Here is a 27055-nt window from a genome sequence, read left to right on the forward strand (position 1 = left end):
GTGATTGGCTGTTGGCATCATGATGAGCTTGCAATCGGGGAAAACCAACCAGCTCTGCACTCTATATGATAAACCCAACTTCAATGCTCAAGTAAAGTCAGCATTTGATGCACGATTGGCTGGCTAGTAAACTTTAAACTTCATGTATATCTATAAAATCATGCATTGATTTGGTTTGGTTCAAATAAGTTGTAGACATGTAATGCAGAACAATTGAAATGGAGATGACGATGATTATACTTCGACGTACCTCGACGTAGTAGGTCAATGTGCTATAATTGTTTTTTATGTCTGAAAATATGCTCACCCTTAGATCTCCAAAATCAAAGTCACTGTATGATGCAACATCCAAAAATAACAGAGCACACAGCCACAGAAAGCAACGTGAAGCTGTCCGAGAAGTTTTGGAGCCCTCTGACTGACAAATATTGATGTAGTCTTTGATCTGTGTTTTAGAGGAAGAGTAGCTTTGTTGGAATGTATGTGAAGCTGTCTATCTTTCCTTTGGATCAAGAGGAGAAAAGATTATGACTGAGATGTTGAGACTTGAGGTGAGCTGCGATTTCCACACGAGTGCCACAGATCCTAGAGGGAAATGAAGAGCACATGTCTGTCAGTATCCACGCTTCTTATTCTCTTCTTCTGTTGCTGATATTAAAGATTCATCTAAGTAAGTGTGTGTGTGTGAATCCGATAGCAGGAGAGACTGTCCAGTGTGTTTCTTGTGGCAGCTGAACTGGGAGGAAAGAAAACATATGGTCCCTCCATCCTATTGTTCCCTCTGTGCTCTTTCACTCCTTCTTGTCTCATCCTCGCTCTGCTTTTCATCTCCCTTTTTTTATTATTCACTTGGTTTAGTCTCTGAGGAGAGTCATGTCAGATGTTTGAGAGAGAGAGAGTGAGAGAGAGAGACCTTTGAGAAAAAAAAGTGTCATAAAGAGAGAGTGAGCAGGAGAAAAGAGTAAAAGAGGTAAGGACTGTAATAACAGGCTCCTGGGGGCAAATACTCTGTGGGAGATTTTAACCCTTGTGTACTGTGTGTGTGGATATGTGGGTGTGTGGGTGTGTGGGAGGCACGACTAAACATTAGTTCTTGTTTCTGAAAGAGGCATGTTACAGCTTTCTTCTTCATTACTCAGATAATGACAGCCTAATCACAAACACACGTACAACCACACATGAACACAAAAAAAGCACCTAACAAGTCCTCACACACAAGCACACACATCTGGTTTCCAATATGGTGCCTGTTAAGATGTCTGTGTGTGTTGGTGAGATCGTTGTTTTTGTCTGTGAGTCTGCTTCGCTGCTCCATTTACTTGTGTGCTATCTATGAATCTATATATCAAATGTGCCGTCACAAAGTGGTGTCTCCTTGGCTGACGTCCAGCAGATTGGATGTGAAATGAAACAATCATGAATAAGGTTAAGGTGCTTCTTCTTAGCTTTTTAAGATGATCAGTGTTAGAATTGTATATACACAGCCCCCTAATTGTAGGACACTAACAGTAACTGGACAAGTAAAACCTTAATTTACTACTTTTTTGGCCACTTGGGTTCAGCAGAAGAAGCCTTCAACACAACACTAATGTCATCTGTTGCTAGCAAACAGCTGCAGGTTTACACATCCTGTAAATACGACATTAGCATTCACTCTGAGTCGTGTTTCTGGCTGCCTACGAAATCTAAGTCCACTATTCATTCTTTTCTTAGCTCTGCTTTTGTTCTCTACCAATACATGAGGGAAATACCTGCTAAATGCTCCACAATGTTCACCATGTTTGGACAGGTAGTGTACAGTAGGTTTTTAGATCAAACACCTGCCTGCCACAGCCAAAAACAATGCCGAGGGGAGCTATGAGAGTGAAATTAGCTGTCTGTAAAGCCAAAACAATGAACTGAAATATGGTATAAAGCTCCATAGAGAGAAAAAACAGTCAGGTAATTAAGATCATTCTGTTTGCATGAGTGAAGTGGCAGCTTCCATATACATATGATCCATTGGTAATAAAAAAATGATTGCCACTTGAATATAACCTAGAATTAAGTCATCATGTCTAATGGGTTGGACTGACTTTGGCCAAGCAGAATCATTTTACTGCTTAGTCATCAAAACTTTTGGGTTGACTCGTCTATATTTATAAGATCATTAACGTGCTGCATTGTTCTAAACTTTGGGGACTATTTATAAAAATGGCAGCAAATCCTGCACTCTTCATCCAATATGAATGAACTGATCCTTAAAGCTGAGAGTTAGAAATGTAATTATGATTTATTATAATTTGGGTCTTACTTTTTTCTATCTATCTATCTATCTATCTATCTATCTATCTATCTATCTATCTATCTATCTATCTATCTATCTATCTATCTATCTATCTATCTATCTATCTATCTATCTATCTATCTATCTATCTATCTATCTATCTATCTATCTAGTCTCTCTCAGCATTATAGTTGAATACTTCATTCTTGTTGTGGCTCTGTCTGTTCAAACTATAGCTACTCTGTTTTATGTAGAGGCTTACATTGGACATACTCTGCATGTGTGTGCATGTTGATCATGGTGCCCCTCAGGATAACTGCAGCAACTGATGAAGACCAGAACACCTCGTTGTGTATGCACAACACCGTATACGCACGTGTGTGTGTGTGTGCGTGTGTGTGTGTGCACATGTGTGTATGTGTGTGTGTGCATGAGTGTGCATGTGTGTATGTATATGTGTGTGTGTGTGCATCATGTTGATGTTGTTTTGTTCTTGCAGATACTCATGAATCAACAGCACAGGGAAACATCATCAGGTAGAATAAGAGCAAAGCGTCCATGTCTCATCTTGTCCTCTACTGCATTCACATGTCAAATCTGCCGATCATTTCTCGCTATGAGTGACTGAAACCCCTTTTTCTTGTACACACTGCTCATGGTGTCAGGAGCAGTAACCTTAAGTCTGACTATGGGTCCAGTGTGTGTGAACACCAGCAGGTACCTTGTAGCCTAAAGAGCTTCAAGAAAAGCCTGTTACCAGCTAGTCATGTTAACATTTGACCAGAAATATAAATTCCCTGTATGTTGTAATGCAATTCTACAGATCCCCCCAGGGGTAATGGAGCACAAGAAAGCATACAATGGAAATTTATGCTCTCTCATTTTTAAACAAAGCACGCAGATGAATGAATTGTGTACACAGTTTAGCAATCTGTGCATATGGATGGATGAAAGCAAAAAGTTAGTACTCAGTCAAAATGTATTTCCTGGAAAGACATCTGCACCTCTGATACAGAATAATATGGGTGGGAGGGTTTTAAAGGAGTATTTTCTGGATTTACATTCTTGTAGCTACAGCCAGCAGTCATTTAATTTAGCTTAGCATTGACATCGGAATCAGGGAGAAACAGCTAACGTGGCTCTCCGCTGCGCCTGGCCAAAAAATAATTCAGCCCATAACCTCTCTCTCTCTCTCTGATGTTTTTACACTTACACAATAAACAAACAGAATGTAACATGTTTAGTAGTGAGCTTTAGAAGTTTTCCTCTATTTACAGTTTAGCTAATGGTGTCCTGGCCTTAGCTTTGTATTTAGCGTACACACATGACAGTGGTATCAATCTTCTCTTTTCATGTTATTCTCTTCAAAAAAGTGTATTTTCTAACATGTCAAACTATTCCTTTAAACTGAACCTCCTCCCCCTAACCACCCTTTACTCCTAAGCATGTGGGAGAAACTACAGTGACCACGAAACTGGCAAAAAAAAGTTAAATGCCCAGCTAGTGTTTGGTTTGTCCGCTCTGGGCTACTGTAGAAAAATGGTGGTGTAACATGGCAGCCTCCGAGTAAGAGGACATTCTTCTGGGTTTAGAGGGTTTAGAGGGTTCATTCTCAGGTAACAAAAATACAGTAATTCTTATTGTCAGTTGTTAATACTCTACACAAGGCACCTTTAAGCTGCTATGACAATGAAATACTGCACTACATTTCTTAAAAACCTATTTTATACATTTATAATTCCCCACTGTTAATCTAAAACCTCAGGACATGGTAGTCATAATGTGTCATATATTGCATTATATTTTTGCAGCTTTTCTAATATTTTTGCTCCTCTGTTACTGAAATGCACAAAATATTAAAACACCTTTCAATATAATGCAACAATAGAACAATGCAACAAAATGCAGCTTCCATCATTACCAAAAACAATCCCAGATGAAGTCTCAATAAAAACTTAACTCTTTACCATAAGAAAGTTAATTACTTTGCAATACTTTTTACCCTGTATTATGTTATTTATATTTATATTTTTTGGTCACTCATATTTTGTGTTGAGTGTGACGTCATACACTGAAGCTGAAGATGTTTCTCAGCCAGTAAAACAAAAAAATCTAATAATTAAACAAGAGATTTCATGATTATTTTCTTTTACAGTATGAGTTGGGCATCATATCATTAGAAGTTTAATAACACAATAAAAGCTATATGAGTAAATAATACAATGCCAAGCACATGAAAGGCAGAATTACAAGCTGATAGAGAGCCAGCAGGCAGACAAACAGCTGGACAAACTGAAAAAATCAGGCAACAAATACATCTGGCGTTCAGACATAGACATTATGCCAGCTTCTCATGTGCATATACATGGACACGTGTGTGTGTGTGTGTGTGTGTGTGTGTGTGTGTGTGTGTGTGTGTGTGTGTGTGTGTGTTAAAAGGTACAAGGCAGATGTAGGGTTTACGTAAGCCTCAGAAATACGTGTGAAAGGGAGCCACGCCAGTAGAGGCATGCCCCTACCATCTATTATTTCATCTATTTTCCCTCTTTTTACCCCCGTCTTTCCCTTCTCCCTTTTAACGTGTTACACATTTCTCTCCCGTCTCTTGCCGAGTCTCCTCCTTCACATCCCATCTTTTTCTGCTTAGTCCATCTAACAGAGCTTTGCGACCCTCATGTCCACATCGCTCAGGGGAAGGACTGTGTGCATATGTTAAGCATTTCTGTTTCAGCTACAGTCTCCAGCCACATCTTTTGAATTCCAAATGTCTCTTTTTACTTTGTGTGTTTCTTTGTGTCTGCTTGTAGCTGTACGGCTCAATCATTGTCAGAACACATGTATTGTTTATTGCCCTGTGGTATTAGTCTTTGTTTTGTGATGCGGACTGGTGCATGTTTCAGTGCCAAATGGGGCATTCTCATGTGTTCATACCAAGCTTCTGCAACAAGTATGTGTCCTACAAAGATAGAGCGACAGAGTAGGAGAGAGCAGATGGTCTGACTGATGAAATATTTCATTAGTTTGTTTTGGCTTTGTTGTAGTTTGTTGTAGCTTAACAATAGGGTCAAAATAACCCACAACTTAGAGTATCATCACAGAAAAAAGCACACTTTTGTGTATTTATAGGAATCTGTCACTTTGTTTGTGTATTTGTACTATTGCCAGGGGAAAGTCTTTGATTGTGCAGTTGCAACTTGACCAAACTACTTTTACTATAAACAATATTGATTAGCACAGCTTTAACAACAATTCGTAGGACAACTCCAAAATAGTTTTGAATGTTCTGAATGTTGAACGTTACTTTAACTACTGCAACTCTTGATGCTTTAGTTCCACCCAGTTTCCCCTTGTTGGTATATCCCTCAGTCAAATATAAAGCCATATGTTGTCAGTGGGCAGGCCAAAACTATTGAAAGCCCTCCCTTCCTTTATTTGATTATCTCAGACCAGCAAAGTCTTTAACAGACAACTCAAAACATGCTTTTGCTCGTAGGTTTCTAAATGTCTGTTATTTCTCCTCTGGATGCTGTTTGAAAAGTGACGATAAACATGTTGAGTGAGTGCTTCGTTCTGTGTTTTCTCTTTCATAACAAAGGATAACCACCTCTGTTAGGTTTATCCAGGTGCTCCCACACTCCCACAGGCTCTATTTAGAGCTAAGACAGGGTGAGGATGCCACAGAGGCTGTGTTGACTGAAGGCTCTATTAAAATGGGAAGCAGGAAGCTCTGTGGCAACAGCAGCAGAAAATGAAGGAGGATATAATTAAGCAAGCAAACACTGATAATACCATTTTGTTGCTGCTGCAATTTAAGTTTGACCATCACAAACTGCTGCTGCTGCTGAATCAGAGTAAACAACTGTGCTTGCTGATGTGTGATTCTTGGTAGACCTGTACAGGATCAGATGGTCACTTTTGGATCTGAAAGGGATATGAACTTGACTTTATGTACTTTCAACAGCTTAAACCTTGAATTAGGTGCTTAGTACACACACAAATAAAGGTGCTGGCCGGTGAACACCTTTATTAAAAACCTCTAATCATCTCATTAATCTCATCAATCCACCAATCCTCTCAGTCATAGTGTGTCTTGTCGTTTTGCAGCCAGTCCCGTTGATGTCCTGAAGGTCTTGGAGCTGTCAGAGAACATGGAGGGTGTGTCATTGGAGGCAGGACTGTGCACCAGCAGGAAGGGCAGAGAGGAGACGGACCTCTCCTTTAAGATCGACAAGAAGATTCAACTGAGTGCTCCAACCAAGCAGCTTTTCCCTGGTAAATAAAAATAGTCTCTGCATCACTGTGTGTGTTCTTGTGTTTGTGAGTGAATGTTTTCTCACTCAGTGCTTGTGTCCTAATTTATATGTATGCATCCCCTCCAGATTCACCTTTCCCAGTGGATTTCTCTGTGATGACAACAGTTAGAGCTGTGAAGGGCTCGCAGACCTTTCTCCTCTCCCTGTACGACTCGCAGGTACGCATCACGACTTCACATCACGGCCACACCATCCTAAACTCATGCTGTGTGTTTATTCAACCACTCTGCTGCTTGTCACTTGGACAATTCAGTCTTTTGACTGCATCTACCACACATTTTCATTACCATCCATTCATTTAAAAGCTGTATATCCAACATACTAAGCTGCTAAGTGTTCCTGAGCGCTGACCTGCATTCCCTACTGGGGTCAACACATCTTTAAGTTTCCTTATTTATACTTAAATATTGATTTCCATTCACATTCACCACTACTGTCAAGCCAGGATGCTGATTGGAATGTGTTGATATATTTTTGACACTAACTCCCTTCGTCACTCTGTTTGTGACCCTCTTTCCTCTTGACCCCTGTGTCTCTTTGTGTTTCAGGGCACACAGCAGCTGGGCATAGAGATCGGCCGTTCTCCTGTCTTCCTGTATGAAGACCACGAGGGTCTGCCTCCTCCAGAACTCTACCCTACCTTTAAAAAGGTCAATCTGGCTGATGGAAAGTGGGTAATACACACACACACACACACACACACACACACACACACACACACACACAGGCACACAGGCACACAGGCACATGATAAACGCACTTTAAATTATGGACGACTGCTGTGTGATAATTAAAACACTGAAACACATCAACGCTTGGGGAATAAAATAAACCTTCTCTTCTCACTGCCAGGTGGCACAGAGTGGCCTACAGTGTGGAGGGTGAGTCAGTCACGCTCTACCTGGACTGTGCCAAGATGGACACCATAGAACTGCTCAGAGGTCCTGACCCCCAGGTCAGCATTGAAGGGGTCTCCGTGTTTGGAACGCGCCTGCTGGACGACTATGTTTTTGAGGTGGGAACATAACTTTGTACATCTGTTTTATGTATGTGTGTGTGTTTGTCAGAGGATGTTATGTTTAAGAGTGGATTTAGAGCAGAAGATTAACTAAATGGAAGTGAAAGAGAGATAGTAGAGATAGGATCCACACTTCCGAACCATTCACAGTGTCAAATGTGGCTTTGGTTAAAATAAAAATTGAAAAAATACTGAAAACCCAAAGACACAATAGTCTCTTTATGTGTGGTTCGGAAGTGTCTCTGCTTGTTGCTGCTTGTTTGATTTATCCATGAAATGGTAACAAATGGATACACATTAAGTTTTGTCTCCCTACACTGCCCTCCTGTGGTAGAGAGGTTGTACTGCACTTTTTCAACTCCTCCAACCTCTGAGTGCCCTGAGGATTTAAATGCATGCTCTTGACAAATAAATGGACAAGTTAATGCCTTAAAGCATGAATATTTATATGCTGAGCTCATCGGTAGCAAATGCATACTGTACTTAAAGTCGCTATATCCTGCTCATTATTCAAGATAAGCACTGGAAAAATCCTCCCCAAATCTGTAGCTTAGTAGACTTTTATGAGTTCTGTCTCTTCATGTCTGCAGCGAGGTGAGGTCACTTTGACAGATCTTGAAGTGTGAACCTTGACCTTTGTTTTCTGTGTCAGGTGGTCCATCTGTTTAACTGCACATCTCCCAGCATGTGTTGAGTTTGGGCTATCTTCCATGTGTGTGAATGTGTGCGTATGTGTAAAATGGACAGGAAGGGAGAAAAGAGGTTTTGTCTGTCTGCAGGCTTAATGTACTGGCAACACTTGAGACTACAGCTCTGGAGACAATTAACTGCAGAGTGACGATAAAAACAGTCTGTTAAGCTACTTTGATCTGACTAAATGAACACATACTGTCAAAGATAAAAAAAACTTGGGAGACAGATGCATATGACATGTCATTCATGTAATTAATGACATATTGTCAGGACCATTAATGACATTCCTAATCTGAGGCGACACTTTCTGTGTTCATGGTGATCATATGGTTTCACTAATGTAGAGTCACAAATTCTCACGGTTTTGTTTGTCTGTGTTTTTGTGATGCAGGGAGAAATCCAGCAGCTTTTGATTGTCGATGACCCCAGAGCAGCAGAGACTTACTGTCAGGACTTCATCCCAGACTGTGACGCACCTCTGCCCTACGACAGCATATTAACAGAGGCCGTGGAAGTAAGTCCCCTTCTAACAGCCAATCAGAGAGGGCGGAGAGAGAGCTGAACATGTTAACATGAAGACTAGAGGAGCAAAGCATGTCAGCCACTCAGATAGAGTTCGACATTCACCGCAAGGCATATCAGGTGTTAAATGTTGTAAATCCAGACTGTCATTTAAGAAGGGAAGGAGCCTCCAAGGTTCTCTATTGTAAAAGGAAAAACATTACAAGTAGCCAAGTACAACATTACAATGATTACAAGTATTTAGGAATAGGTTAAAAGGCAGATATGACAAAAATGATGAATGGTTTAGTGATTTTCAGTCATATATTTACACAAATCCTAGATCTGTGTTGGCTGTGGAGTTTTAGCCAGCAATTTGGCAGCTGACACAAATATATGCATGTCTGGATTGAATCAAATGTATATCTCTCTGTCTTTCTTTCTTTCTTTCTCTCACACACACACATACACTCACATACGCTCAATATGTCCATTTCACATTTCAAAATACAATTATAAATCATAAAAATATACTGGTATCTCAACCTCTCTCTCTCTTTCTTTTAATCTTTTTTCTCTTTTTCTCTGTATCTCTCGCTCCTCGTGGTAAAACACATTTTTTTGGTCCAGTGCACTTTGCCAGGTTTTTTGTGCCAGTGCTCCACACACGCTGGAAAAGCTTCAAATCCTCCTCCACTTGCTTCTGTTTGATTTATCATCTGGCTCACACCTCAAAACACTCCACGATTCCTGTGTTCAGTTATTTTATTGTGTCACCACCAGAAGTGCAGTGGAAGTGAAGAAGCCAGTAGGAAACATGAAATTTAGATATTCTGGTGTATTCTGATGACACACAGATGAATATGTCATGCTAAAATAGCCAGAGGGAGGAAGCTAAAAGATAAATACCAACTGTAGCTACGCCATGTGTGTGCCATGCTAAGTATTTCGTGGCTTTTTCATGCTATTTTTCATGTAGCAGAGCACTTAGCCAGACAGTGATGGTAGAGGAAGTGCATCTGGTACCTCAGTATGCAGCCTTTTGTAAGTTCTGTGTCTCTATAAACAAGAATCTACCGAGTTACACGTTCTTACATCATGCATCAATTTCTTTTATGGCGTTCAGGTGGAGAGGGCGCCTAAGAAACATAGAGTTGAAGAGTTTGATGAGTTTGACTACAGCGACCTCCTTGACGACATCTCCGTCTCCACGGTGACTGCAGGTCAAAATGCCACAGAGTACGAGGTGAGACTCACCAGAAAGAGCAGCCGCAGGAGCTCGGCTCTTCTTCCGTATTTGTGTTTCTTCTATTCTTGTCTCTCACTTGTCTGTTTATGTGTGTGTGTTGGATAGATTGTAGAATATGAAGACTATGACAACACAACAGATTACTACCAGGGGAACGAGTATGAGTATGAGGAAGAATATGATGAGCGCTACGGACCGGCGGAGAGAGAGCGGGAGCACACTCTTAACACACAGGTACAATCCAAACTATCATGCAAGATTTTATTCAGGAAGAGACGATGAATGAAGCTTTTGTAGGGAACAGTTTCTTTTTTCACCTGCAAACATACTGTTAATATCTCTCTACCTCTCTACTGTCATTAGAATATACCAGAGAAAGGAGAGAAAGGAGAACCGGCCGTTTTGGGAGTGGTGAGGAAAACACACAAGAACACACACACATACCCATCCATCCATCCATCCACCCATCCATCCATCCATCCATCCATCCATCCGTCCATCCATCCATCCATCCATCCATCATGTATAACCACTATGAATCACGAACAACAGTTAATTTTCTAGTTATTTTCTTTGGGTAAAGTTCTTGTGTGGCTGTTTGTACGTGTTAAGATATTCAGCACTGATACATTAAGAGGATTATTTGAATGAAAAGCAGTATTGGTGTAGATGTACAAATATGCCAGATAATATGTAGCATATCATGATATATATTTATACTGTGATGTAAAATGATATAATGTTAGATGCTTATATCCATATTGCTCATACCTACATACAAATACAGTTTTAAACTGTTGAATGTTCATATCTTGCTCACAGTTGTTAATAACCTAATTAAGGGGAGATCCTTATAAAACCTGGATGTATGTTTTTTTAATGTTAAACAAAACACCTATGCCTATACATTATTATCTGGTTTTGGCCTCAAAAAGACAGCAGTACAGAAACACAGGTATTGAAAGGCATTGGTATGATTACACTGAGGTAAACGTAAATTTCTTTGACATTTCAGGGAACACAGATTGTAGGACCACACGGGCTTCCAGGACCTGAGGTTAGTGAATTTTGCTCTATTACATGTGACTTAAAACACACATTCCCTCAATTTTCAGTTAAATAATCTGTTTTGCATGTGGCAAATTACAAGTGCTACTGGCGATTACTTTTATTTAATTCTGAAATGGAGGCTCAGTCTTAACTGGCTGTTTATGTTTTTGTCTATGTGTGTGCAGGGAGAGCCAGGACCTCCTGGAATCACAGGACCAGTAGGACCTCGAGGAGATATTGGAGAGCTGGTGAGGACTCTTTTCTGTTTGCTGTCTGAATGACTGAGTCCACCACAAGTTGGCATTTCTCCATTACTGTCCTCCTCTGTCTCCTCTCAGGGCCCTCAAGGCCGTCCAGGTCTTAATGGAGCTGATGGGATACCAGGTCCTCCAGGAAACATCATGCTCATCCCGGTAACATGAAGTTACTTGCTTTAGGCCTTTTGAGTGGGGGAGTTATTTGTCCCCATTAACCCTTAACGAAGCCTCGAGCAACATGGAAATGTTTGAATGTCATAACACTGGCTGGCTCAGGATTGCTACACAAACTAACCATTTGTTTGACTTTGTACATCCAAATTATTTAACAAAGCATTAAATGTAGCTTTTTAGAGTGTTACAAGGTGTATTTGTGACATCCACTTTACGTATCAAATCAGTTCTCTGTGGTCAGGAGGCACACGCATGATACTTTTCCCTACTGATCTCTGGAAAACTTCTGGTGACTGTAAATGCCATAGCATAACATTCACTTCCATACTCATCCAACCATTTAGAGACAAAAGCTTCTGTGTTTGTGTTGCTTCCGCACTCGTTTGTCCAGTAGCAGTGCCACATTTTGGCCACTGGGTGGGGTAATGAGTTTGAATTGATGTATTTGTGTGTGTGTGTGTGTGATTGTGTATGTGTGTAGTTTCAGTCAGGTGGTGATCCAAAGACAGGTACTGTGGTTTCAGCGCAGGAGGCGCAGGCTCAGGCTATCCTGCAGCAGACAAAGGTAAAGAAACATCTGAAACCTCATCGACACACAGCTGAAACACTCACACAGAAGTCAAGTTAGGTGACGATGAATATTTCCTCTCTACATCCTCCCTCTCCTATCTTCTTCCTGCTCTAGCTGGCTATGAAGGGACCCCCAGGGCCACTCGGCCTCAGAGGAAGACCTGGACCACTGGTGAGTGAGATCACATTATAGTCATTATGGTGTCTAAAGATATATTCCTACAGTATATTCACACATAAACACACACACACGTAGACAATGGATCTAAATGCAACAATTGTTTGTTTTTTTCGCAGGGTGCACCAGGCCCCTCTGGGCTGAAGGGGTCCAATGGAGAGAATGGGCCACCGGTAAGTTAGCTGGTTGTCATGGCAACACACTCAGCATCTCGCTCCCTTTGATAACACTAGACCTCACTGGAGAACATTGGAGAACTAGCTTGACTCTTTAGCTTCACCATCATAACTCACACATCTTTGTTTCTCTGCTCCTATTTTCCAACATCGTCTCTCGACTGTCGCCAGGGTCCAGCGGGCATGCCAGGTATCCCGGGTCAGAACGGACGAATTGGAAAAAGGGTAAGCTTGTTTGCTGCAGTCTTTTCTCAATAAAATGCATCGTATGTAATCAATTATTATGTCCTCACCCCACAGGGGACTCATAAATTCAGATATTTACGGTATATCATTGGGGAATCTATCACGCCTAACTTGTTTGTGTGTGTGTGTTCATTAGGGTCGAGCGGGTACAGATGGAGGAAGAGGCGCAATAGGAGAGACAGGAGCAAAGGTAATTGGTGTCACACTCACACTGTTCACCACTGACTGCTTTGTCATCTTAAATATGAACTAATCTGTGTGTTTCTCTCAGGGGGATAGAGGGTTTGATGGACTGCCAGGTCTCCCTGGAAACAAAGGACATCAAGTGAGTGAGCTGACTGAATCAGTGAGTGAGCAGTGTCAAGCAGATAAATGACCAATTACTAACTTCCATGTGTGTATTATCTCAGGGAGAAAGAGGGAAGCCAGGTCGTGCAGGTCCACTAGGAGAGCCAGGAGAAAAGGTGAGTAGTCATTTTTGTTGTGAGTTTTCATTTTGACGCCGATCTGTTACTGTATGTAGCTTTTAATGTCTGTAATATGTGTTTTAATATGTGTTTTGTTCAGGGCTCTGAGGGGCCACCTGGACCAAGAGGACAACCAGGTGATGCTGTGAGTGTTTACACGTATATAAATTACTTATTAAAAATATTTTACTTGGTCAGTTTACTGGTCATGTGAGGTACATCTCAGCCTGAGTCTTCAAATTTACACCAGAAAGCACCCTTCACAAATTGGGATGGTGGAGTTTTATTGACATGGATTTCGCAGTCTCGTAAATCAAATTTATATTATTCATATTATTAATATTCTCAATCATTTATTGTAGTGGAGTAGGGAGTGTTAGCCATACTAGGAGCTAAAGGTCAGGATATCTCAGCCTGTGCTGCACAGATTTTGACCATACTTGTTTTAATCTGTCTCTTGTGAGTTCTCCAATTTTATGAAAGTGCAATATTAAATCTGTGGAGTACCTCTTTAAATCCACTTCAATTTTATTATCAAGTGATGGTTAAAATTTAATAACACACACACAGAGTCCAAAATATATTAATCCTTCTGTTTAATTATCTCTTTTAGCCTATAAAAGACTAATACATATGCACATACTACACTTTTATACGTATGGGTTCTCTCATGGACATAATAGAGTCCTGAGCCTTAAATCCAAACCCAAATTCTAACCGTAGTCCTAAAATCAAGTCTTGATCTTGAAGCAACTATTTACAGAAGTGAGCACTGGCCAAAATGTTCATACTTTCTAAAAATGTCCTCACTCTTAGTATCTGAGAACCAAAAGTATAACAGCCACACATTTAATTGCATGTTATTATATTTGATTATAAGTAATTGTGATGTTTATTTCAGGGTTCCAGAGGTCTGAATGGCCCCAGAGGTCGTCCTGGACCCCCAGGCCAGTCTGTGAGTGTCAGCTTTCCACTTTCCACTTCCTACATACACAAACATTGACATTTAACTCACATTACAACAGTAATAAAACACAAGATACAAGTAATTATGCTGCTATCTCACCTCTGGGTATTTATTCGTGCAGCAAAAATTAGGCTTTTTCCCCCCACCTACATAACTCTAGCTGTGGTGTCACTGTCAAATTATGCTGTATGAGAATGCTTTATCATAATGTTATGATTGTTATTAATTTGTTAACATGATGTAATGTTTTCTTTAAAATCTCAGCTGGGACATTGACTGTCTCTGCCAAATATAACATCCTAACACCTGAAGCGTTTTCCTTCCAGCTTGCATAACGTTGTAGAAACACAAGTTAACACTTGTTAGCATGTGATAACAGACTGACGAAGCACTTGTTCATTTGTTTAAATTATTAATGCTTGCTGTTGGTTGGTTAAGGTTAAATCCCTCAAGCCTGGAGATAATATAGCAATGACCAATGGATGATCATTTTTAGTTTAATATGGTTGTTGCCCCACTAGTCTCCTGTAACATGCCTCAGGAAATGTTCTGTAACCTTAAAGATAGACTGAAATACACACCACTTTTTTTTGGCTTTTCCCTTTAGTCAGACAGGAAATATAAAACTACAAAGGATGCAGTCACATATTGGGAAGATATGGTGTGTGTCTTACAATAACCGTCTTCCTTTCTCTCCTCACAGGGCATTCGAGGAATTGATGGTGTTCAAGGTTCAAAGGGAAACAATGTAAGTAGAGTAAAGATATCAGATAGCAGAGCCTGATGACAGTTCAGTTATCATGACATAATTTCCTGTTTGTAACAGGGACCCCCAGGAGACGTTGGAGCACCTGGACAGCAAGGCAACCCTGGAATACTGGTACAAAGCAGAAATAGACAAAAATAACACAATAGCGTAAATGCACACAGGGGGGTTCCTAACACTCCATCTCTCCTACAGGGTTTTCCTGGTCCTCAGGGATTAGTAGGATTGCCAGGGGAGAAGGTAAGAGAGTTTTAGTTGAATTTTACACCTTGGGGTGCAGGAGGCTTGATTGATTTACTGTTTTTTGTCTCATAGGGGCCTCAAGGGAAGAAAGGGATGCAGGGCTTACCTGGAAACGACGGGCCCCCTGTAAGAAAATGCATGTTTGTACTAATATGCTTCTGTTATTGACATACTCCATTACCTAGCTCCTAATCCTTATCTTAGAATAACAACTACATGCTCTAACAGCTGAAATCAACATGTCCTCTTGTCAATAGGGTCACCCCGGAAGAGAAGGATTTCCAGGTGAAAAAGGACTCCCGGTGAGTGTTTTATGAATGTGCCTTTGTCTGAGATTGAATTTTTTTTTCTTTTCTTTTCAGTTAACTGTCAGTCATCTGAAATAATTACCTGCCAAGAGTGCTCCCAGCCAAGAAATAATCAGACACATATCACCCCCCAAAAAATAACAACTTGCAATTTTTTAAACTAAACATGTGTTAATTAATTCCTTAGTTAATTACTTTAATGTGTGCGTGTGTTAATTTGTAGGGACCTCCAGGAGTGCAGGGGCCCGTTGGATACCCTGGACAACGGGGAGTTAAGGTAGGAAACACAAATGCAAAACCTTGTGACTTGCTGTTCTGTTTGAGTTTTATTTAATGACTTTTGTGGCAATCTTTTGTTTTAGGAAATCTTTTGAAACCCAGTTCAGCAAAGTAGAAGACTAATGTGTTTGTCTTAGCCTTGTAAAAAGTGTACTTCATCCCCAGACACCACCGCCTAGCCAAACATTTTGACCTGATGTTTATGTTTTACACGGCCAACAGTCAGTTTTATTAGCAAAGCAACTGCGTACAACCTCATGAAGACGCTATAAATACTGAGTAATATTGTTCTTTCTATTTATTTGTTGACTTCCTTTTTTGCTGTGTCTCTCTTCCTGTTTGACAGGGAGCAGATGGAATCAGGGGATTAAAGGGAAGCAAAGGCGAGAAGGTGAGAGAGACATAAAACATAAAGATTCAGGCTGTTTTATCGCGGATGTATCGTGTTACCCCGCAGATAAACTACAGTATGCATGCTGTCTGTTTTCACTACCACCTGTGTTTTTATGTTGTCTATAAAACTGGGTTTTCTGTGCCTGTCTGCAGGGAGAGGATGGTTTTCCAGGGGCCAAGGGGGAGATGGGAGGGAAAGGGGACACTGGGGACAACGGAGCTCCAGGTGGCCGAGGAGAAGATGGGCCTGAGGGACCAAAAGGCCAGTTGGGGCCTCAAGGAGAATTTGGCTCTGCTGGCATTTCTGGAGAAAAGGTAAAGAGCTGAATTCGCATGTAAAGTTTAAAAAAAGATAAAATAAATATCAGTAAATGGTGAACTGATACAAAAAGAGTCACACTGTTGCTCTTTTTTAGGGGAAACTTGGAGTTCCTGGACTGCCAGGGTATCCAGGTCGACAGGGGCCAAAGGTAAAAAAAAAAAGAAAAGATTGAATTAATTAATGTAAAAAGCTTAGAGATGTTGAAGATATTTTATTAATATGAAGTGAATGTGTGTGCCTGCCTATTTCCCAGGGCTCTGATGGCTTCCCTGGTTCCCTGGGAACTGCAGGAGAGAAAGGGAAGAAAGTGAGTAAAAGGGTTTCAAATCAAGATGATGCTATTCATGGAAATGATGCTTTTTCCCTGTAATGCCCTGTCTTACTGTGTGCTATTACTCAGGGACCTGCAGGACAACCAGGAACCGCAGGCCAGAGGGGTCCAAATGTGAGTGCTGTGTCTCAAAACATTTTCTTAGCTCAGTAGGTAACAAACTGCGCATTGAGTTTTATCATCTAATAGTGTAACAAAGCCAAAGTTGTTTCACTGTCATTGATATTTCTTAAAAGCTGGAACATTTTACCTGACCCTATTATGACCTAAATTGCTCTTTTACTGTACTGACAAGTAAAAATGATCACCCTGTCATGATAACAAAGATAAATGGATTATTTTGTCAGTATTCAGCCACAGCTTCCAAGAGGCTTTGGCAGTAATGTAAGGACTTGTGCTGTCAAACGTTGCTGTCAATAGAGCTGCAACGGGTAATCCATTAGCTGACTGACAGAAAATTAATTGCCTACTCTTTTGATAATTGATTAATCGTTTTGGATTTATTTAGTCCTCGGGAGAGTACACTAAATGCCTATGGGGTAAGGACGTCACTTTGGGCTTTAGGAAACAGTGATCGACTTTTTTCACAATTTTCTGACATTTTATAAACCGAACAACTGATCAATTAAGAAAATAGTCAACAGATTAATGAAAACAGTTGTCAATTGATGACTGCAATTTTATCCAGTTTGAATGAGGCAGTACTCAAATTCTACTGGATAGTACAGTACAGTTGATACCTTTTTAGTCTGAAATATGAATGTGCATAGACAGTATGGAGTGTGTGTGAAGTGAGTATGAAATAAGTGTAGCATTACTACACTTTAGTAACGCTACACCTACTGATATAATCACTGTGAGGGCTACATCATGTGAAAGACACATTTTTCAAGGCTTGTTATAGTTTGCTTGACTGCAGGGAGATATGTTAATAATGCCAGACACAAAATCACAACATTGCAGGTCATTTGCTCATCTTTGTTCCAGCATTTATCACACCAGTAAGCTAATCAGTGGCTTAACATTTACTGTACTGAGAGTAACTTCCCATTGATCTACACCGGCTGTCTGAGGTCAGTAAAAGTTTATTGCTCTCCTGACTTTGGTCTCACTCATGTGTCTTATACATCAGGGTTCACGAGGTGCCAGAGGGGCAAGAGGGCCTACCGGGAAAGCAGGAGAAAAGGTCAGCTGACTCTCCTCCCACCCAGGAATAGTTCATCATTACTGAATTACTGAATAGGCTTAGCCCACTAGTTGTGCTTCGCTGGTTTCTACTCATCACTAACTCTATGTTCTTCTTACCTTGTTCATCTTTTTAGGGCACCTCAGGACACGATGGGCCCCCAGGATCTCCTGGAGATAGGGTAAGATAGACACTGTAAAAGTAAGCAGTGAATTAATTGATTGATCAGTTGGTTGACAGATCTGTCACCTCTTACATCGACTGGTTATGTTTTTTAGGGACCTCAAGGGCCACAAGGAAGGGATGGAGAACCAGGACCTAAAGGATCAGTTGTGAGTTACAAAATATAAATTCACACACATGCACACACACACACACACACACACACACACACACACACACTCTTGACCGTCTGATAAACTGTTCAAATCCAATGCATCTTTCCCGCTGGCAACTCAGCTATTCCATTTTCCATTGATCAATTGATTTTTTTTTTTTTTACATTAGTGTTATTTTTTCATAAACTAGAACAAACCAAGTCTATAGATCTAAAATGTTTACATTGTATACTGAAAGAGGCAAGAGGAAACATCCACAAGCCTTCACAGTTCACCTTAGCAACCAGAGGAGATTGACCTCTAAGCGAGTATTTGATTTTCTCCTTTTTATGGAGAAGTTAACAAGTCCATGACCCTATGTCTAAAAGGCAGAGTGACGGGGAAATTAAATATCGATTGTTGTTGATATTTTGTTGTGCTGCTGACATTTTTTGCTCCATCAAGTGTCACACTGTCACTTTCTTATCAGCACTGTTCCATTTTCCTGGCTGTGAATGCAATGGAAAGAAACCTTGGTAATGTTGCGAATCACCAACAGTGACCTGCAGGGGACAATGTCTGCATTCATGTGTGAATAGTTGGCATCTCAGTGAATAAAGCACAGTGTAAAAAAACCTATCTGTGATTATTCAGCCCCTCGTTTGTAACTTCTCAGATATAACATGAACTGGTTTTTATCCTGAGCTCCCATTAATTTCTCTGCTTGATCATGGTGTCTGTGTGTGTGTGTGTGTGTGTGTGTGTGTGTGTGTGTGTGTGTGTGTGTGTGTGTGTGTGTGTGTGTGTGTAGGGTCAAGCTGGGAAGGATGGACTTCCAGGTCACCCAGGTCAAAGAGGAGAGCCGGTGAGTGCAGAGAAATGTATAATTCATAACAGGTCAAGTGTATTTATATAACTTTAAATCACTTATTTGCCTCAATGACCTTTAATGCCACTTGTGTCTAACTGTGCTTTGTCTTAGAGAAATGGTCTCACTAATCAAACACAATCACATCAGTGTACATTTTCTCTCCGTAACTGCAGGGATTTCAAGGGAAGACTGGACCTCCAGGACCTACAGGTGTTGTGGGACCACAGGTGAGCCCCTGTGAACCTGTGAATATGTTCTGTAATTAAATATATTTCTCTTGTATTGTTCTTCATGTTTGTATTGCTCTATTTGACCCAGTCACTTGTGTGTGTTTCAGGGCAAATCAGGTGAGCCCGGCCCAACAGGGGACCGAGGTCACCCAGGGGCGCCAGGAGTGCCTGGTGAGCACGGTTTACCTGGATCTGCTGGGAAGGAAGGTGGAAAGGTGGGTCTGCACACACTGTTTCCACTGATCAACATCATCATCGTCATCATCATCATCATCACAAAGAGTCGTCTTTTGTGTTTTCGTCGTACATCTTATTTTTCTTTTCTCCTCAGGGTGACCCAGGTTTACCCGGCACCCCTGGGAAGAACGGTCCTGCTGGACTCAAAGGGTTCAGAGGGAGCAGAGGAGCACCTGGCATTATGGTAACACCACACTCCATAGAAACGACTTGACATCTTCAGAGTCTCAGTAATATAAGATACGTAGTACAAGTTATGTGTGATCTTTGCAGGGACCTCCTGGTTTGAAAGGTGGAGCAGGACCTAATGGAGCCTCAGGAGCCGTAGTGAGTTATAGTAGACTCCTTTGTTTCTGCAGTACATGTTTAGTATGTCTCTAAAATCTGTTTTTTATTTGTGAAGTAAAAGCATATTTCTGCAGCTGCGTATTTTTAGTGCAATGTTTTATACACTTTATAAACCATCATCAACTAATTTCCTCTGAACAAGTACACATAAAAAAATTACATAAAAAAACAACAACTTTGTAATTGATCTTATAATTGAAACCAGTGACAGACACTATTATTGTTCAAGCAATTGTTAATGCATACATATTTAATCGTCGCTGCCCCAGCATCCTTATTTGTGAAGAATTTTAAATGGTGTACTTCCTGTTCACAGGGGCCGACAGGTGAGAGAGGTCCCCCGGGATCAGCTGGTGCCATTGGACAGCCTGGGCGGGCTGGATTGATTGGAGGACCAGGACCGATGGGAGAGAAGGGCGAGCCTGTAATTACATTTAGCTCATATTTCTTTGTTTCTCAGAAGTTTGTCTGCTTTCCATTAGACTTGATTCATTTCCTGTGACATCAGAATACACTGACGCTCTTTTATTATGTCATTAAAAACAAATACAGATGGAAAGGAAACCATGTTTTCTTTAGATTTTTATTATGTGTATGTTATTAGTTTGTACGCACAATGACAGGTGCTAAATGTGTGTGTGTGTGTGTGTGTGTGTGTGTGTGTGTGTGTGTGTGTGTGTGTGTGTGTCCCAGGGAGATAAAGGTCCGATTGGGCCTGCCGGTTCGGATGGAGATCAGGGACCTGTAGGCATGCCAGGGGCTACGGGCCCTGCAGGACCACCAGGAGATGACGGGGACAAGGTAATCTGTGTGTGTCTGTAAATCAAAGAGGAAGGGCAAGAATTTCTCTTTGTACTGTGGCCATAAATTGTGTGTTCTCTGTGTGTGTGTTTGTCCACAGGGAGAGCAAGGAGGACCTGGGCAGAAAGGCAGTAAAGGAGACAAAGGGGAATCAGTAAGTCTGGAGCTGGAGAAGTACATCAACATGACCTGTACTCCATCTGCACAGCAGCTCTGATCATGTGTCGATCTCTCTCTCCGTCTCTCTCCACAGGGTCCCCCAGGCCCCACTGGTACTCAAGGGCCCGTTGGTCAGCCAGGACTTCCAGTGAGTAAACGCTTTGTATTTTGTTTATTTTTGTGCAATTTCTTGAGAACTGAAAGGACTCAAATCACACTGTAGCACAAACTTGATGAGAAACTCAAACTAAATCCCAAAAGTACAAATTCTGGTGAGAAAACCTTGTTTTGTGCTGTTTTTCACACACAAAGTGGCTTTTTTTTTTACTCTGCTGCGGCAACCATGAACTGCAACATCTACAGCTCACATTTAGCCAGTAAGTTTTTTTTACTAGTCACTCCTCCTCTATTTCCCCTCATTTTCTCTAATTTCCCTACAGTGGCTCACAAATACCCCAAAAATGGGAAAATCTTGAATTTAATGGATAGTTATTATTATTGTATATTCAAAGACCCCATGGGCACTTCAACGTCCTGTAAAACAGTAACTTCCTGGAAAACTGCCTCTCCAAATGTATGGTCACATTAGCCGTCTGTTCAACAAAAGTGCACTCAGTCCCAACAAGGAAGTGATTTTACCCATAAAGGTAAATAAATATTAGACACATAATCACAAACAGTGTATGACTCATTCTGCTATTTGTAGTCTGGTGATATTTTACAAAAAAAAGGTGATGGCATGTCGCTAGAGTAATGACTTCTGGATTTCTAAACAGTGTGATTTCATACTTTTAACTAACATCCTTTGTTTAGTTTTTTTGTTTGTATTTTTGTTTGTTTGCTGGAACTATTGTGATTAATGTCCCATGTCCTCTTGTATGTTGTGTTTTTGTTTTTGCCCTTTACCGCAAATCAAATTTCCCCCGATGTGGCAATGAATATTTGACTTTTAAGTGATCTAGTGCCTCAGTATTTCGAAATATTCAAATTTGTTGAACAAAAGAAAACACTGTAACGCAATTGTGGCAGTCGTGTGAGCTTCAAATGAAATGAATGAGAGAGGGAGCAACTCCACAGAGCAGGAGAGGAAGTATAATGTGATAGAAATTGTTTGCTGCTGTAACAAGTGAATTTCCCTGTTGTGGGATCAATAAAATACAATCTAATCTAATATAATGCCTCCCGACTTGGTGTAATAAAAAGTCGGATCAATAATGACATCACAGATTGTTTATCATATGTAATTGTAGTGAGCTTGATGCTTAATGTTTCTATTTTTATCCTAAATCTCTCTCTTACTTTGTCTGTGATGTTTGCTGGTACTGTATGAGTGTTCCTAGTCAGATTTGCTGAACTCTATTAACAGCACTAACTTGTTGTAAATAGCTTGTTTCAGCTGTCAGCTAAACTATTAAACTATCAAATCATAATGATGATTATATGGTAAACAGTTTACTTTTATTTATTCTTAATGATTCAGATTAAAGGCTGATTTATGGTAGGTCGCGTAACACTTTTGAAGTGTCATTCAACAAAAATTAAAGAGTTGGTCGCTTTTTTAATTTGTGCGTCATGAAGCTAGCTAACCTAATTCAACCAGGACGCTACAAGCTATCTTAAGTTACAGACCATACCAGCTCTCTTACCAATAACTCTCTCCCACCAGACATTCACACTTCAGCAATAGCAATAAGGAAGTTCAGTGAATACTACAGTCTCCATGGCGACATTACTAACAACACCAACCTCTTTTCTGTCAAAAATAAGTAATTCCTTTTGAGCAACACTTATCAAAAGTGTCGAGCAACCTATCAAATATCGTCCTTAAGGGCCTTTGTCAAACAACGATCTGTACTGTAGGCCCACGTGACTCACATGACTAACTTAGAGCACTTGTGATATTTGTTTGAAACAAGGGGAAAGAGACATAGATTGGGAATGACATGCAAACAAAGGTCCGCGGCTGGACTCAAACCGGCGATGCCGCAGTTCATGGTCAGCTCCCCCAAACCCAACAGGATGAGGAATTAACACAACATGAAGTCAAAATATGATTTCATGTGACCTTAAAGCATTTCAAAGTTGTAAAGAATCTCTCATTCTGTATTTTCTTTCTCTTTTTTTGTGTCGTAGGGTGCAGATGGACTGCTTGGTCCCCCAGGTCAGCAGGGCATGTACGGTCCAAAAGGAGATGAGGGAACACGTGGCTTCAAGGGCTCGAGGGGACCAACAGGATTACAGGTAATATTTGGACACTAGTCAGGGTGCAGATCATTGAAGTGAAAGGATGGAGAGAACACTGAGTCGTACACTTTAATCCTCTAATCCGGTGTGTGTATGTGTTCTTTCCCAAGGGCATGCCGGGCCTGCCAGGAGAAAAGGGGGAGAGCGGCCACGTAGGACTAATGGTGAGCTCATGCCTTGTTTAAAGACATTTATACATCATAATTTTCCTTCATTTGCACAAATTAATAAAGCAATGTTATTTCTCTTAAATCGCACACCTGATTTTAGGGTCCACCTGGGCAACAAGGCCCGAGTGGTCCTCAAGGACCTATTGGGGGACAGGTAAGCTCACAGACATATTTATGCATCCTCATTGAGTTGAGCAGGTATTTTGAATTCTGAAGAAATACTGTGATCTCCTCTGTGCTGCCAGGGGCCATCAGGTCGACCAGGGATGATAGGACAGCCTGGTGTTGTCGGCGAGAAGGTAAATACATTTTGGATGTGCTCTTAAATAATTTATCGCTTTCTGTATTTTTGACACGTAATTTCCTTCTCTCTTAGGGGGAGGACGGTGAGGCCGGTGACCCTGGAACAGTCGGTTTTCCAGGAAAACTAGTGAGTTTGTCTGTTTTCTATTTGCGGGCACAACTTAATCAAAGATATCTGCGTACTTGTTCCCGCCGTCTTCAATTCGTAAGCTTCTCTTGTTTTTCTCCTCCTCTCTGTTCTTTGTGTCACCCTGATCCATTGCTGCTTTAGGGAGAGAAAGGCGAACAGGGGGAGAAGGGAGATACTGGCCTTCCAGGAGCAGCTGGTCCTCCAGGAGCGAGGGGTGCCCCAGGGGAGGACGGAGCTAAGGGCAACTCTGTGAGGAGCATATTAAAAACCATAATACTGTAGTTTACTCTGCTACAATATGATATACAGTTCGTGATACCTCAGCATGTGCCACACAGTACAGTAGTATATGATTCAAAATACTTGAGAATACAGGACTACACAAGCTCACTCTCTGTCTCTCTACAGGGTCCTTTAGGTCTCACTGGGGACCTCGGACAGCAGGGAGAGGCTGGACCAAATGTAAGTGTGGCTGCTCTTTCTATGACCTTCTTCTTCATCCTCTTCTTCTCTAATTAAAATTCTTTTGGACATCGTGGAACCATCTTGTCTGGTTAGCAAAAAGATCTTTACCAGGGATAGAACAAGTGTTTCTCTTCTTCAGCAGCTTATTAGACTTAATGATATGAGTAAAGATGGAATATGCATCTATATTATATCTACATAGGGAGCAGGCCTCCTTTCACAGAGGCTGCCACTGCCATGTTTAGGCCAAAACAGACAAACTAAAAGCTTGTTCTTGAGAGGGCTTTTCAAGTTTTTCTCCTACAGGCATGAAAAGGGAGGGGAGGTGTATTAATTTGGTTGCAATCTGCAACCTCACCACTAGATGGCACTAAATCCTACACACTGGGCCTTTAAAGAATTCTGTTTTCTTTTTGTTGTCAGAAGGTAACTGGGGGCAAATAAGTTACATTTCCTGTGACTGCTTCACAGTAAAAGCCATCCTGTATTTTGCTGTCGTATTCATTTAATGTGAAGTTGAAGCAGTAGGCGGTTATGGTCAGAATCATCGATATCAGTATTGATTTTTTACTATGAAAAAAAGAGGCTGATGTCATGTTTAATGAATATAATGCATCATTAATAGGCATATTCAACTTTATTTTCTGGTAATTTTCCTCTGCCCACCATTTTTCTCTCCTTATCATCAGGGTGTGGATGGTCTACCCGGATCTAAAGGAGACCCAGGAGATCCTGGAAATTCTGTGAGCTTCTCTCTTCTACATCACACATCATACACTGTGACACCATAGGCTTTCATAAAATTAGATATTAAAGATGCTGTCATCATAACTCATGGCTCACAATATAACCAGTTTATTTATATTTTTAGGGACCACCAGGAGCAGCAGGTGAACCAGGACCATCTGGAGCTCCTGGGCGAAGGGTATGTGTGTTTTAATGTTCATGTGTTGGTACCTGCATGCAGTTATGATGCAGAGTGCTAATTTTATAATTTCTGTTTTATTAACTACAATAATGAGACTTATCCCCTGTGAGGATGAAGTAGGGATGTTTTTCTCTGTGGATTCTCACATTGTGTGTTTATGCATCGGTGCATCTGTGTGACAGATTTGGGTTGAAATGTTTTAAAATGCTGTTCTTCAGGGCCACTTGGGGAAACCAGGGAAGGAAGGAAAGGCCGGCTTGAAAGGAGCAAAGGTGAGCGTTAGAAACAACTCTTTGAATAATAACTTCTGAAAGCTCACAGCTTCTTAATGTCACACTTTTTACTTTCCATTTCAGGGTGCCTCCGGATTGGAGGGACCTATAGGGAAGACAGGGCCCGTAGGTGCCCAGGGGAACCCTGGGAAGCCTGGTCTCCAAGGTCTAAGAGGAATCCCTGGTCCTGCAGTAAGTCAGTTTAACAAGAGTGAAGAATTAACTGAAGTGTAACATGAATGAAAAGATGGTGTTTAAAAAGTAATTTCTGTCTTTGTCTTTGTCTCTCAGGGTGAGCAGGGATTAAATGGGCCGCCTGGCCAGTCTGGACCACCAGGTCCAATGGTGAGATGACACATCTGTACTCAGTATTTTTTCAAGAATATAATGAATAAATATTTCTAAATTATTTCTGCCAGAGTGGGACATGAATGGATTTTTTATGCACTGGACACATTTGAATTTGTGTTTGACCTTGTGAAAATCCTAATTTTCTCAGGGTCCACCAGGAATACTAGGACTAAAGGGAGACCCAGGCAAGAAAGGAGACAAGGTGCGTCCATACTAGACAGACATAACCATTCACTCTTATGTCGACATAACTCTGAATTTGATATCATTTGTGAAAATTGTGCAGGGTCATGGTGGTCTGATAGGTCTGATAGGTCCACCAGGAGACATCGGAGAGAAGGGCGACAGAGGACTGCCAGGAAACCAGGGACTGCCGGGTCTAAAGGGAGATGAGGTGCTGTAAACACACACACACACACACACACACACAACCAACCAACCATCCAAACCTGTACACAGATTTCCACATGCAAGTTGTCTGCTGTTGTCTGGTGTGACCATGGAAACACAAACCATGGGACTTAAGAGGTCTCCGTCATTATGTTAGGTGTCTAACAGTATGCAAAGTTCACAGTTACCTGCCTACCCTGGTTTTAGAGTCATGGGTCAGTGGTTTATAGGCAATTATATAAAAGGGGATTTGTCTTCGATTTCATGGAACATTATGATTAGCATGTTAGACGTCATTTAGCTGTTTGCTGACCTAATGTTATCTTCTTTAGGTTGGACAATATCCACACATAGTTCAAGTTCTGATCCTTTAGTCCTCTTACAGTTATGAGTTATTATGAGAGGCTCTTCCAGCTCTGCCTACAGAATACAGGAGGCTGAGCTAACTCATTATTCAATTCAATTCAATTCAGTTTTATTAATATATCGCCAAATCACAAAAAAGTTATCTCAAGGCACTTTTCACATTCAGCATGTCTAGACTGTACTCTGTAATTTAATTTAAAGAGACCCAACAATCCCCCATGAGCAGCACTTGGCAACAGCGACAAGGAAAAACTCCCCTTTAATTAGAAGAAACCTCAAGCAGAACCGGGCTCTAGGTGGGCGACCATCTGCCTTGACCATTTGGGTTGAGAGAGAAAGAAGAAAGGAGCGAGACACACACACACACACACACACACACACACACACACACACACACACACACACACACAGAGGCACAGTAAAATCAACAGTGATAATTATAACAGAAGTATGACTAATGAAAATAATAACATCAGTATGCATGGGTGTCAAGTAGGGCAGGGTCGATGTCCCTGGATTC

At 41.0% G+C, this 27055-nt stretch overlaps 2 protein-coding genes across 2 annotated transcripts in view; both read left to right on the forward strand.

The window, feature by feature from the left end:
• Positions 1–27055, forward strand: part of LOC128365350 (collagen alpha-1(XI) chain-like) — a 40392-nt gene that overhangs the window by 9153 nt on the left and 4184 nt on the right. Inside the window, exons 3-59 of the mRNA XM_053326052.1 lie at positions 6371–6538; positions 6646–6737; positions 7128–7249; positions 7432–7594; positions 8682–8804; positions 9918–10037; positions 10146–10274; positions 10404–10451; positions 11056–11097; positions 11276–11338; positions 11429–11503; positions 12003–12086; positions 12207–12263; positions 12389–12442; positions 12617–12670; positions 12828–12881; positions 12963–13016; positions 13102–13155; positions 13259–13303; positions 14060–14113; positions 14829–14873; positions 14952–15005; positions 15087–15131; positions 15207–15260; positions 15392–15436; positions 15666–15719; positions 16068–16112; positions 16268–16429; positions 16531–16584; positions 16690–16743; positions 16837–16881; positions 17900–17953; positions 18090–18134; positions 18232–18285; positions 19082–19135; positions 19315–19368; positions 19479–19586; positions 19703–19792; positions 19882–19935; positions 20273–20380; positions 20650–20757; positions 20858–20911; positions 21011–21064; positions 23050–23157; positions 23271–23324; positions 23431–23484; positions 23576–23629; positions 23707–23760; positions 23905–24012; positions 24172–24225; positions 24918–24971; positions 25100–25153; positions 25375–25428; positions 25513–25620; positions 25720–25773; positions 25928–25981; positions 26066–26173. Of these exons, the coding sequence (XP_053182027.1) occupies positions 6371–6538; positions 6646–6737; positions 7128–7249; positions 7432–7594; positions 8682–8804; positions 9918–10037; positions 10146–10274; positions 10404–10451; positions 11056–11097; positions 11276–11338; positions 11429–11503; positions 12003–12086; positions 12207–12263; positions 12389–12442; positions 12617–12670; positions 12828–12881; positions 12963–13016; positions 13102–13155; positions 13259–13303; positions 14060–14113; positions 14829–14873; positions 14952–15005; positions 15087–15131; positions 15207–15260; positions 15392–15436; positions 15666–15719; positions 16068–16112; positions 16268–16429; positions 16531–16584; positions 16690–16743; positions 16837–16881; positions 17900–17953; positions 18090–18134; positions 18232–18285; positions 19082–19135; positions 19315–19368; positions 19479–19586; positions 19703–19792; positions 19882–19935; positions 20273–20380; positions 20650–20757; positions 20858–20911; positions 21011–21064; positions 23050–23157; positions 23271–23324; positions 23431–23484; positions 23576–23629; positions 23707–23760; positions 23905–24012; positions 24172–24225; positions 24918–24971; positions 25100–25153; positions 25375–25428; positions 25513–25620; positions 25720–25773; positions 25928–25981; positions 26066–26173 (4121 nt within the window). The remainder of the gene's footprint in view (positions 1–6370; positions 6539–6645; positions 6738–7127; positions 7250–7431; positions 7595–8681; positions 8805–9917; positions 10038–10145; positions 10275–10403; positions 10452–11055; positions 11098–11275; positions 11339–11428; positions 11504–12002; positions 12087–12206; positions 12264–12388; positions 12443–12616; positions 12671–12827; positions 12882–12962; positions 13017–13101; positions 13156–13258; positions 13304–14059; positions 14114–14828; positions 14874–14951; positions 15006–15086; positions 15132–15206; positions 15261–15391; positions 15437–15665; positions 15720–16067; positions 16113–16267; positions 16430–16530; positions 16585–16689; positions 16744–16836; positions 16882–17899; positions 17954–18089; positions 18135–18231; positions 18286–19081; positions 19136–19314; positions 19369–19478; positions 19587–19702; positions 19793–19881; positions 19936–20272; positions 20381–20649; positions 20758–20857; positions 20912–21010; positions 21065–23049; positions 23158–23270; positions 23325–23430; positions 23485–23575; positions 23630–23706; positions 23761–23904; positions 24013–24171; positions 24226–24917; positions 24972–25099; positions 25154–25374; positions 25429–25512; positions 25621–25719; positions 25774–25927; positions 25982–26065; positions 26174–27055) is intronic.
• LOC128368517 (microfibril-associated glycoprotein 4-like) overlaps positions 13726–27055 on the forward strand; it is an 80712-nt gene continuing 67382 nt past the window's right edge. The window contains exon 1 of the mRNA XM_053329363.1: positions 13726–13735. The gene's annotated coding sequence lies outside the window, so the exon portion shown is untranslated. The remainder of the gene's footprint in view (positions 13736–27055) is intronic.

Source organism: Scomber japonicus, chromosome 2 (genome assembly GCF_027409825.1).
Source record: "Scomber japonicus isolate fScoJap1 chromosome 2, fScoJap1.pri, whole genome shotgun sequence".
In the NCBI taxonomy this organism is placed as follows: Eukaryota; Metazoa; Chordata; class Actinopteri; order Scombriformes; family Scombridae; genus Scomber; species Scomber japonicus.